At 38.8% G+C, this 13,618-nt stretch overlaps 1 protein-coding gene across 1 annotated transcript; it reads left to right on the plus strand.

Annotated features, from left to right (window-relative positions):
- The first annotated feature begins 7,706 nt into the window (after window positions 1–7,706).
- LOC138148711 (olfactory receptor 6B9-like) lies at window positions 7,707–9,045 on the plus strand. The gene has a single exon (XM_069071539.1). It carries the CDS (start codon window positions 7,921–7,923, stop codon window positions 8,899–8,901), a length of 981 nt encoding a protein of 326 aa, XP_068927640.1. The 5' UTR covers window positions 7,707–7,920; the 3' UTR covers window positions 8,902–9,045.
- Window positions 9,046–13,618: the final 4,573 nt, after the last annotated feature.

Genomic DNA, 13,618 nt, shown 5'->3' on the forward strand with positions numbered 1-13,618 from the left:
TGGTTCATAACATTTGTTTTATGCTTGGGGCAAATACAATTGCCCTAATGCAGCCAAAAATTCACAACTCAAATATAGGCATGCGCCAGCATGATTTCATTCTTCAGAGTTTCCCATCACTCCTGAATTGACTTTACCTCTAGAATTTTAAACCATGGAATCTTTCATCCTCAATCTGGAAACTTTGAAATCTGTTTTCTTAAAATCTAGAATATATATGTCAATTTATTTCACTTTCATAGTCCTTATCATTTTGATTTGAGCAAAAGCTCCCACTTGTTTGACAGAATCAGGGGCAGATCAGTTCTCATCATCTCTTCTACCTTTTAAGGGATAAAATTACTATTGAATATGACAACCCAATCTATAGATTCAGGATTAATCTCTCTCCTAAACTACAATACTGCATCTCCAGCTTCCTTCTGGGATTTTTCATCTGGAAGTGCCATTGACATCTTAAACTAATAATGTCCAAAATGAAATTTATTAGCTTCCACCCTCTGACACACACTGCCTCTGGGACTCTGGGCAAATCACTTATCTTTTCAAAGTTATAGATGATTCAATAAGACTATAAATAAATGAACAAATACCTATCTGCTTTGGTATGAAGGCACTTCCTTACCAGGAATTACTTACATTAATAAAATCATAGCTCCTATCCAAAAAGAATCCAAATCTATCACCCTAGATCTGCCCCCTTCAAAATTTTCTATTTCTCTTAACTTCATAGTCTTTAGTGTCAATTCCACTCCTAAATTCAGTATAGGATCTCCAGCTTTCTGCTTGACTTCTCCACCCATATATCTGTCAGTCAATCAGCAGGTACTTAAGAGTTTGCTATGGCCAGGTTCTGTAACCTATCTGCAATGAATACACTATACTTGAAATCAGAAGACCTGAATTCAAATCATACTTTGCATACTTGGTGTTTGACCCTGGAGAAGTCACCTAACCTCTTTGGGCCTCACTTTCCTCATATGTAAAAACCAGAGGGTTGATCTTAATGGCCCATAAGGTCATTTGCAGCCCCAGATATGTGATTTTGTGCCTAAATGGACTATATCTACTACACTAAACCTGCTCTCCTCCAAAATTTCCTATTTCTCTGGAGGGAACCACTATCCTCTCAGTCACCATGATGCATTGATAACTTCAGAATCATTCTTGACTCCTTCTACTCCCTGTCTCATAAATCTAATTAGTTAGCAAGTCTTATCAATTCTACATCCAGATCTCTTTATACGTACTCCTTTCTCCATATTTCTTCATCTTCCTTTAGCTTTAGCTTAATTGTTTCCTCCTCCATGAAGTCTACCCTGATGCCCCCTGATGTTAGTATTATCACCTTCCTAAAAACACCTTGTATTTCATTCCCAGCATACATGTTGTATTCTCCGAAGAGAGTATAGGATCTTTGAATGTAGGAAGTGTTTTCTTTTTTATTTTAGATGCTCAACTTCTACTAGTTCTCCACGTGCTAAGAATGTAGCACATTTGTTGAAATGAATTTATTATAATTTGCTTATTGCTTTGATTACAATTTGTACTTGAATTTGTTTATATTTATTGATGGAACTGATACTTTGTTTATGAATAATCTAATTAATCAAGAAAAAGTGACATATCTGGTGTCTCTTAAAACTATTAGTCAATGAGCAAGAGAAAAAAAGTCCTTAAAATGGTTAAAGCAAAAAGCCTCCTGGTGCCATCTACCGGTGAAACTGGGTAAATTTTGCTGATTGGTTGCCCAAGTGCAGCCTGATGACCATGACAATGAACATCACACCTATCTTGATGAAGTTATAAATACATTGGAGAGAAAAGGACTCTAGCATCATTAGAATATTTGTACAGGATGCCAGTGGAATGTGGCAGAGCTGTTGACATTCAAACTGCTTGAGACAGAAACCTCAGTTCAAAACTAGAATAAGATTCTCTATCAATAGTGATACATTCCAAATTCTCCTATTTTCAAGTGACATTCCAATAGTTGCACGGAGTCCTGAAAAGTTACAAAACTTCCTTAATATAAAACCCAACCATAGGAAAGAAATTGGCCTAACTATAATGTAAAAGGGGCATCATAATAGCACCTACCTCACAGGGTTGTTATGAAGATCAAATGACATGATATTTGTAACAATTATCATAGCACCTAGAATATAATTATTGTTCAATAAAGCCTTTTTCTCCTACCCTTCCCTCCTCTCCAAAAAAACCCACTAAGGTAGATATCTGTTGGCCAGTTTACATCATGCAGTTGCTAAGGTAGATATGAGTTGGGCTACACGACCTGTGTGGTAATTTGAGATACTTAGCACCTAATAGGTGCCTAATAAATACCAACTTAATTATTAAAGCCTGCAAGGGCACATCATTCCGAAGTTCAGCATAGTTTCCATATTAATAAAACTAGATGGTACCACTATTTGGCTACTGATTAAGTTTCACCTTTCATCCCAACACATTTAGCAGCATTCACTGGAGAAAATGATGAATGGATTAAAGCAAGTGTCTGTCTTACTCTTTGCCCACTTACTCCTTTACTGACCCAAGAGATACCACATTTTTCTAGGGATGCTTCCCAAAGGTTCAGATCCCCTTAGTCAGTGTCCTAATTGCTATAAGACTTTCAGAATAACTTAACTCCCAAGCCTAGTCAGAAGCTGATTTGAGCCCTTTTCAGCACGATTATTAACCCCAAAAGTGGAGGAAAGGCAAAAGTGGATTGAATTTGAGGATTTAGCCTATACAGGTCTCTTCCCCTGTGGCCCTCATAGTAACAACAACATAATTTGCTCTGAGAGCTTCACCCTAGAGAAGCTTTGGGATCTTAGTCCCTCAGGTTTCAGGGGAGGTTGGTAGAGAAGGAACATTAATGGGCTCGATAAGAAGTCTTTGTGGAGGCAAGAAGGAGAAAAGAGCTAATGATGAGGCTGAATGCTTTTGCCAACAAACCTTGGACAGAGACATGTCAACACTCACCAGAAGCCCAGTGTTTTCCATGACTGAGGGAATCCAGTTTGCAGTAAGATCTAATGGTATCATCTGAAATGTCTGTGAACAATGGACAAAAATTCTTGATTGCTAATCATGACCAGGTAAATCACAGACATCATGTAGTCTTCTCTGAAACAGCGAGTCAGAAACATCAAAAACAATGAGGGATGTCTTCAATCTCAAGGTGAGTGAAGAGAGACTTAGAGAAAAAACCTCCAAGTAATTGGATCAAGTATTCAGTCTAGGATGCTGACAACCAGGAGATTGTTAAGGAAGGGCATAGATATCTTCCCTGACCTCAACCTCAAAGGCTGGAGCTGGATCCAAATATCTCTAAATTTCCTTCTGTTGTTATTACCCAAATCTGTTTGAAAGCCAGTAATACTTTCATTTTATACCACCATTTAAGTAGTGAGTTTCATTTGCTAGTTAATGTTTAAATATTTTCTTTTATCTATTTCAAATTTACCAAGATCCAATCCCAGCTCTGCCACTTATCTGTATGAACTTGGACAAGACCTTTCACCTCTCTAGGGTTCAGTTTCTACATTCAACTAGACAATTTTCTGGATCCCTTTCACTTCTATAAGATTATCATTCTATGGCCTCTTTCCACCCTTTAGAGATACTCCCTTTTTTCCATAGAAGTAAAATTTGATGAATAAGTCTGCATTCACTCCCTGTACTCTTCCTGATTCTTTTGGCTTGATTACATAATTCTCCATTTATGCTATTTCAAAATTGGTTACCAATATTTTTATGTATAATATAACATTCTCCTTAACCATTCATAATGCTTCCCACAACCCCATCCCCCAACCCATTTTCCTTCAAAGAACTTCAGAGTTATTGAAAGGGCCAGTGGTCACTTAGCACAAACTCCCAACTCATGAAGGAGTAAACTCTACAACTTCCACTTCATGGGGACATAGTTATGCCTCTATGAGACATGTTTTGGTTCCCTTAAATTATTTTCCAAACTAAATTAGATGTAAATGGTTTTATGGATCACAGAGTGTGCCGAAGATAAAAAGGCTAACTAGTGAGGGTCCTTAAATTACGATCCTACAAAATCTATCCCCCCTTCTTTGTGAGTCTTTGACATAGGAATAATACCAAACCATTCAATACAATCTATCTGATGTTGTCACCTCATTCACTCCATGAGGTAAAAGGTATATTTTAATCCAGGTTCCAACCACTGAGTCAGCCATTTCAACTATCTATGTCTTCACTCCTCCATTTGAAAAACAGACTGTAGTTTACTACAGTCTTTTTACAGTGTTGTTTCTTATGGAGTAGAATTGAATAGAAGACAAATCCAAAGGCGATTTGGTCCCTGGAATATTAAAAAGATCTTATTATCAATAGCATAGTATAGTACCACAAGCACTGAACCTGGAGACCTCAAAGACAATCTAGTTTAGCCACTTCCTTTTACAGAGAACACTGACATCCCAAGAAGAAAAAATAATTAGCCCAAGCTGGTTAGCACCCCAGCCAATAGTAGTCTCCAAGACTTCTTCCTCTTTCAATATAATGCTTGTTCTCCACTATACCATTCTGCCTGTCACTTGACATCTGGCAACATCTGTTTTTTAAAGACTGGATCCCCCCATCTGTCCCAGGCTGGATGTTGGGGTGCTACTCACAAGCCGATCCTACTTCTTATCAACACAGAAGTTTGGATCTACCCTCTTTCAGACCCTTTCCAGTTCCCACCTACGGAAACCTTTGGCCCCCCTCAAGGGGACTCGCCATATTGACTACAGATTTAGTGTGGACACTCAATTAGCATAATGCCTACTGAAGCTCACAACTCTGTGAGCTCAGTCTTAGCTTCTCTGGCACCAAGTATGTGCCATCATGTCTCTTCTTCACAAATTCTCAATATTTAAATTGTATGTTATATTTCCAAAGGGCTTCATATTTCCTACAGTTAGTTGTTCTTCATCAAACCATAGTTCAATATATGACTAGTCATTTATTTATGGTCCTTGCAACCTTAATTGGACATATTTTTTTTAATTTCCAATCATACTGTAATCAAAAGCTAGACTAAGAAAGGGGGAAATTAAAAAAACAAATCCAGGATGAAGTTAAAATAGGGATACAAGAAAATTTGGGGCTTAACTGTAGATATCCTTTATTCATAATATTTCTTTTTCTCTTAGCAGAGAGATAATTGGTAATGCACCCGACCTTCTTCTTACAAATATTTAGCTTTGTTAACTAGTTTTTTACTCAGTAAACTGAGGCACTGATAAATAAATGCATTGCCTAAGCAGCAGAGTTTCTCTGGAAGGACTAAATCTTACAGCTACTAAATAGAAGTCCTGTGAGACATCAAATCCCTTTAAGAGTTAGCTTCTTCCCTAAAGGTGTCTTATTATCAATACATCTTTCCTCCACCATCCATCCTTGACTGTGACCAGAGAGTATCTTTTGGTTGAAGATCAGTGGAGGGAGAAAGAAGGGATTTTGTTATCAAAGTATACTACAGACGACCTGAACAGAATGAGGAAAAAGAAGAGAACCTCAAGCAACAAATAATAAGTCTGGCATAGAGGCACAGAATAGTAGTGATGGGAGATTTTAATTATCCAGATATCTACTGAGCCTTTCTCCCAAAAGCAGGGCAGTAAAATAACTTTTAACATGCCTTAATGATAATTTCATCTTTCAAATGATAGCAGGATGAACAAGGGGGAAAGTCTGACTCTGAGTCTCACTAAAAGGGAGAATCTGGTTTTGGGGGTGGGAATTATGGGAACCTTGGTAAGGGTTGGGGGGAGAAAGTGACTACTCCCTTCTAGAATGTGTGACAGAGAAAGAGAATAAAGTTAGGCATGATTGTATGTGTACCCTAGATTATAGAAAAGCATATTTAAAAAATTACAGAATGCCTTCATCCAGTCTCCCCCCTCTTCCAATCTATCCTCTACAAATCTTCCAAAATACTCCCTCTAAAGTATGGAGCTGATCATGTTATTCCCCTCCTCAAAAGCCTTAATTCCCTATTGCCTCAATGACACAAAGTCCCCAGCCTCATATTGAAGACATTCTACAATGTCTCCCACCTATCTTTCTAACCTTACCTCCTATTACTCCCACTTAGTCCACTTCCAGACAAACTTTACTACTAACTATTCTCCAGAGTTGATGTTCCAAGCGTTATGGCTCCAAGAATTTACTCATGTCATCCCAACTTCCTGGAATTCACTCCCTCCCAGTCTCTAATGCTCAGGATCTTATTCTCCCTTCAAATCTCAGGTCATCTTCTCTGAGTTCTTCCTTCCCTAATTTTCCATGTTGCTAATGTTTTCTCTCTCCCCAAATTATCTTGTATTTATCTGTAACATCCTTACCTCCTATCTCCATCCCCACTAGACCACTAGCTTCTTCAGGGAAGGAACCGTTACATTTTTTATCTTTTTATCCTCTAAATATTACAAAGACCTTTGAACTTGATAAGTTCTTAATAATTCTTCATTGAATTGAGTTTCCTGGGTGATGAGGTTTGAAGATGAGAAGGATGTGTGCATATGCTCAGCAATTCTAGATGGCAGCTGCAGGATTATAGAATGTGTGGCTACTGAAATTAGATTTGGTGATCCTGTCCATCTTGAAATGTGAATTACATGCAATTGGTGATTTGTTCAGGTGGACTCTGTCCACTTGGGAAATACAGTACAACTTTGAGGCCCAGGAAAAAGGAAACAAGTTGTACTTCCGTGGATAAAACAAGAGATGAGGAAATAATGAAAACTGACAAATTGCATATAATGCTGGTGGTCATATTATTCATGCTCCCAAACTGGGCAGTTCTTTAAAAAGCTAACCTGTCTTCCAACCTTAACATTCAAGTACTAAAATGAGATTCACATTAAATTCTTGACAATCTCCTCTTTTTCTGAATAGACTAGAAAATAGAGTTTCTTAGCCCTACTTAAGTATGGGGAGAATCTTACTATTTTTATAACTGCATTTCAATACGGTGTGTTCCAAAGTCTCAGTATAGTTTAAAGCTTTTATTTTAAGCTATACTTAAATTTTAAGTTTAAATAGATTAAAGTTGAAGTTTATCTTATAATTAGTTCCCTTTGTAATCATATGCATTTTATTCTGTACATTTTAAAATATGATTCTGAGAAGGCGTCAGTAGGTTTTGTTAAGCTATCAAAAGTGGTCCTGATACCAAAAAAATTAAGAATCTTTGGGATAGAGATTAAAAAAATTGAAATAATAACAATACCTCTATCTAATGCTTCACATTTTAAGAAGCATTTTCATACTTTCCACCTCCACTGAAGTTATTAGGAAAATTGTTAATACCTCCCATTGTACAAATTAGGAAAGTGAGCTTCTGAGAGAGCAAAGTGATTTGGCCAAGATCACTCAGGTAGTGGTGGACTCAGTTCAATTCAATTCAACTTTTAATAAGCATCTACCATATTTAAGGTATCATGTTATGTGATGGGAGTACAAAGACAAAGCAGTTGCTACTCTAAAGTTGTTTACATTCTCCTGTGTGCACAGATAAATAACTGGCCCTTTGAGTTCAATTATATTTCTCTTTTGCCATGCTGGTGTGCGTCAGAAGCCCTTAGAAGGCATCCAAATTTTATTCCTGTCTCACGGTAGTATTGCCCTAGTTCTCAATATGTCCAACAGAGAATATTTCTCTAATATGTCTAGCTCAATACACCATCCAGAGTTTTAGACACTCTACTTGTCAAGAAGTTCATCCTGATGTCTAGGCTAAATGTTTCTCCCTATAACTTCAGCCCATGTCCACTATGACCATCTCACTAGAGATAGAAAATTACTTTCCATCATGCTCCCTGTAATAACCTTTGCCCATCCTTCTTTAATCTACCTATTCAGCAATAACCTACTTATAGAAAATAAAAGAATATGAAATACACTAATGGGACCTTCTCTGTGAAAGAATTTGTCTTACTGGGCTTCCCAAGCCTCAATCACCTACAAGCCCTGCTGTTTCTGGTGTTCTGTATCATCTATGTGATGACCCTTATAGAGAATCTCGTCATTATTATAATTGTCCGAACCAACCGGCAACTCCACACCCCCATGTACTTCTTCCTGGCTAATCTATCAGTATTAGAGGCTCTCTACACCTCGGTCACCATCCCCAAGATGTTGGACAACTTCCTGACTGAGAAGAAGACCATCTCCTTTGCTGGATGCTTCACACAACTCTTTTTCTTCCTCTCCCTTGCTTCTTCTGAGTGCTTCCTTCTGGCGGCCATGGCCTATGACCGATACTTGGCCATCTGCCTCCCTCTGCGCTACCCAGCACTCATGAACCCAACTCTCTGCCTGGGTCTGGCCCTAAGTGCCTGGCTCAGTGGCTTTCTGGCCTCTTTTGTTTCAATTGTTCTCATCTCCCAACTGAGCTTCTGTGGCCCCAATGTACTCAACCATTTCTTCTGTGACATCTCTCCATTGCTGAAACTCTCGTGCTCAAACACAGAAGTTATCGAGACTCTGGACTTTGTGGCAGCTCTGGCTGTTCTCATGACTTCCCTATTTGTTACGGCATTCTCCTACACCTGCATCCTGGCTACCGTCATCAGAATCCCATCTGGGACAGGCCGCCGAAAGGCTTTCTCTACTTGCGCCTCCCACTTGGTGGTGGTTACTGTTTTTTACACTACCACTATATTTATGTATGCCCGGCCTCGGGCCATCAGCACCTTTGACTTTAACAAGCTGGTGTCTATAATCTACTCGGTAGTGACACCACTCATCAACCCTATCATATACTGCCTGAGGAACAGGGAAGTATGGGAGGCCTTGGCCAAACTCATGAGGATCTCCAGACTCTCTGTGGCTACTCACCTCAGCTCCTCCACAAGAGGGAAATTCGTCTAAGTTTAGGTGAAGGTGTGTCTCACCTCCTCTCATTACTACCTCTGTTCCTCAGGAAAGAGGAGAAAATAGTTTAGTGGATAAAAGGGCAAAGTGAAAAATTGCAGATACATACTAGTCTCCTGATTTCCATTGTGCCTTCCTTCTCAACCCCATCTAATATGGGCCTAGAAGCATGTATTGAAGCTAATAAAATAGGGTTGAATTTGAAATCTTGTACTTGTCCTCAAAAAATAAGTTTACAAGTACAAGATAAGGAATATACCAGTTTGGGGACTTCAGATCACTTTGATAACTCATCATGAGCTTATAGTTCACTGAATCTTGAGAACACAAAGACACAAAACAAAACATACTTCCTTCCAACAACTAAGAAGGTTGTTCTTCTAATCTGATATCTTCCCAACATCATGTCTACATTGAATAGGCCCGGTGCTGGCCAGTGTAATAAACTCTTGCATATTGGATGAGAAAAAAGTGTCTAGAAATGAGTCTTCTAGGTCTTTCCTTGACCAAAGCCTTAGAGGACTGAGCCTCCTACTGCCATCCTCCCCCTTAGGGAAGTCCCTCACGTTAAGCTACAAAGTTGGCTTGTTTCATTTCAAAGGTTCAAGAGCAGCACCACAGCAATGGATAGCAACAACTTCTCTGGGACACTCTGATCCAGGGGTGGGGAACCTGTAGCCTCAAGGCCACATGTGGCCCCTAGGTCCTCAAGTGCAGTCCTTTGACTGATTTCAAACTTCACAGAACAAATCCCTTTAATAAAAGGATTTGTTCTGTAAAACTTGGACTCAGTCAAAAGGCTGCACCCAAGGATCTAAAAGATCACATGTGACCTCACAGTCACAGGTTCCCCACCCCTGCTCTAACCTAATATCTGGGTAAAATGGATGCCCCAGGCTACAAATAGATTCTGTGAAGATTAGACAAGAGGTGGGATGGAACTTAGAACAGAAAAATTCTGTGATTTAGATCTGAAAGGAGTTTATATTATCTAGTCCTCCAATCATAATTTTATAGATGAGGAAACTGAAGCCCAGTGACACCAAGAGATTGTCCAGTTAGACAAGCACTTCAAAGACTCAAAATTCAGGTCTTTTCCCATCACACTCCATAGGCTCTGGCCCCATAATATGTTTATAACTACTTTTCTCAGTTGCTTTGCCCTACTTCCTGCACTAATAAATCCAAGAAGTTTGGAGATGGATGAAGGAAGCTAGACAAAGGAAGGGAGGGATGAAGAGTGGTAAAAGAGAAATGGGGATGGAGATGAACTGGAGTTACCATACAAAGTGAATATGTTGGAACACAGATGGTAACATTGAAAGATAGGGCACTGAAGGGAAATCCCAGATGTGGAACACAAGGGACCTGTAGATAGTAACAGAAGGGGTCCAGAGATGAGTGTGTGAATGACTGTATTGAAGGGTTAAGGGAAAGGTGTTTAAGTGGAAAGAAAAAAATTATTAATAGAGATCTCATTCTTCCCTGAGCCTCTGACATCTTCACTTAATTATTACTCCCACTATCACCCTGTTTTATCTCCTATCCTCTCTGCCACCAATCCAGCTTCCCTCCTCTCCATCCTATCTCAGCCTCTCCCTCCTCTTCTACCCTTTATTGTATTCCTGTTCCCTACCTCTTTCCATTCCTCTTCTCCTCATTCCAAGCCCCCAGTATTCTCAGTCCCACCTCTTTTCTGAAGTTCTATTATTCCTACTCCTTTTCCTCCTTTAGCCACTGTAGGTACATCCCACATTCCTCTCCCTCATTATTCTTTCCATTCTTTTCATATTCTCTCCTACTCTTTGCTTTGCCAGTGACCTTTCTCACCACCTTTTCACTTTCCCACTTCTGTCCCATGGACTTCCAATATGAAACCACAGCAGATTTTACTCCATGGGAGACATCACCTGCCTCTGTCTGATAGAGCAATCTGAAACTGTATGGAAGCTTTGGTGTATGCATCATTCTCTCTCCCTGCCCCAAGCCCCCATTCTACCCAATCCTGATGAAAAAAGAAATGAGAAGGTATAATACCCATCCCACCCACTCCCACTGAGGCTATTTATGGGATTCGTCTAATAAATGACTCTTTAAGACAAATCCCCCCCAAGATCCTCTAGAGAGGAAACAGTGCTTTGAAGCTCTTGAAGGAAGGAATACCTGAGATAGGGCTATACAAAGTATACGACATTGGACTTTGGAGTAATTATAAAGCCAGTGCCACTCCTTCACCTGGAAACCTCACTACCTACACTTCTTCCTAATATCCTATTGCCCTAGAAGCCAACTTGGGACTTGTGAACCAGTAGCCAAGTGGAATGGAAGTAGGCGGAGGGGAAAATTAATTGACAATGCTGGAATTGGCTCCAAAGCTCCATACGCTTCTCCAATGTGGCTCCACTCTTATCCAGCAGATGAACTGACCCAGGTGGTCTCCCATCTGTGACAGGAATTTTAATAAAGGAATTGCTTAAATGCCTTTCAGAAAGAGCCTCTTCCTGGCTCTGCTCCATATAAGAAACAGAGCTATTTTATAAACATACCCGATGGCTCCAGAAAAAGGAAGGACATTCCGAATTAAATGTTTCTAAGGGGATAGAAGCCTGGATTTGGATTCAGATCCTGCCTCTGCTATTTACTAGCTGGTATGATCTCAGGCAAGAGACTCTGTCTCTGAGTCTCAGTGCCTTCTTCCATAAAATGAGAATAACAGCTGGAATAACCAGCCACGGTCTATTGTTACAAGACGCCAAGCAAGATAACATACATAATTCATTTCATAAACCTTAAAAAGAAAAATGTTGTTGCCAAATAATATCAGTCATTGTTGGCCTGACTATATAGATAACATTGCTTTTCTTCAAAGTTGTTTTGCACAAATCTGATCAGGATGCATAATCATACTCCAAGTAAAGAACAGAATCACATCCCCAAAAATGCTGAAGATGAAGAGAGCAGAGATAATAAAAATGAGTTAAAATCTTTATTTGAAATTAAAGAAATACAAAACCAAAACTTTTCAAGACAAATTTCTATCCTATAAGGGTATTTTGTCTTATTTTTCAGTTTTATAAACCTTAAAACACAACAGAAATGTAATCTATTATTATTATTATGGTTTTTCAGAAGAGTCTCTGAGATGATTTCCAATTCACCATGATGAGTCCCCTGCCAAGCAAGCAGGTTCTTGCTCTCTTCTTCCCTAAGCAAAGTAAAGAGAGCCCAATATGGCCACCCACATTGTAATGGTCCTAACAGTACTATGCCCTAGCACTGTCACTAACTAGTTATGTAAGGTTGTGCAAGACTCTTAATTACTCTGTATCCATGGGATTTAGGAGAGTTGATAGACCCCCATTAAAAACTCCTGATCTAAGATGACAAAACTTCTAAATCTGTCACCCAACTAAGCTGTTTCTTTAGGTGAACCATGGTATCCTAGTCACAATGATAATATGAGCTCATGTTCAATTCATGGGGCCAAACATAAGCAACTTCCAGAAATATGGGAGATATGATGGTAGATGGTTTCCCCAAAAGGACTATTCATAGTCACCTAGTGCCTTTCTTCTGTGATTATCTCCAATTTTTTTCTGTCTGTACCTTGTCTATTCATAGTTCTTTGTATGTATCTTTCCCTCCTTGATATTCTCAACTGAGATTAATGATACCTCTTTGATAAGAAGAAAATACACATTTGCCCCATAATATTTATAGTAGCAATTTTGTGGTAGTGATGAATTGGAAACAAAATAGATGCCCAATGAGTGAGAAATGACTAAACAAATTGTGGCACCTGAATGTCATGGAATATTCCCATGCTGCAAGAAATGGAGAATGTAATGAATTCAGAAAAGTGTGGAAAGATCTATATGAACTTATGTGCAGCAAAGGAAACAGCCAAGGAAACAATGTATATGACTACAATAATGCCAATGGAAAGAACCACAAAATAAATTAAAAATAAATGTCATGAAATTACAAAGAATATGTATGGCTCCAAAAAAATAAATAAAAAAAGGCATCTCCAGCCCACTCTTTTGTAGACATTAGAGGCTCATGAGTAAGAAACATTGCATTTGTTTTCAGAATTTTGGGGTGTATTGATCAGTTTTGAAATTTTTCTCTTGTTTTTCTCTTGTTTTCTTCTAAAAATTCTTTGTTATAAGGAATGGCTGTCTGGGAAGGTATTAAGGAGGGTTGCTGAGAGAAATTCTGTTGATGTACAAAAGATTTTAACAAAAATTGAGTTTTAAAAAAAGATTAAGGGGGTGGCTAGGTGGTACAGTGAATGAATACAGCACTGACCCTGGAGTCAGGAGGAGCTGAGTTCAAATCTGGTATCAGACACTTAACACTTACTAGTCATGTGACCTTGGGTAAGTCACTTAACTCCAATTGCCCTGCCTTCCTCCCTCCAAAAAAAAGGAAAAAAAGATTAATTGTACCTAAAACACATAAGGAGTACCTGCTACCTAGTCTCAGACTTTCAATTATCCTTCTCTCTGATTAGAAGAGACATGACTCTGGGAGAGATCAGATTGTCTCTATATGGGAAAGATAGACTCCAGATAGGTGACATAAGAAATTAATTTCCCAGTGCTAGGAATATGTAACTGACTAATTGTTCTAATAAATAACAATCAAGATTTCATTTGAAAAAAAATGAGTTGAAAGGAACCAAGCAGTGGTAGCTTGTCTTCAATTAGTA

This window comes from Petaurus breviceps, unplaced genomic scaffold (assembly GCF_028583685.1).
Source record: "Petaurus breviceps papuanus isolate PSGF00001 unplaced genomic scaffold, PetGlider_PUasm1.0 90825, whole genome shotgun sequence".
In the NCBI taxonomy this organism is placed as follows: Eukaryota; Metazoa; Chordata; class Mammalia; order Diprotodontia; family Petauridae; genus Petaurus; species Petaurus breviceps.

Bases quoted from the DNA above. Each gene is read 5' to 3' on its own strand.
- LOC138148711 (XM_069071539.1), top strand. From the start codon at position 7,921: ATGAAATACACTAATGGGACCTTCTCTGTGAAAGAATTTGTCTTACTG.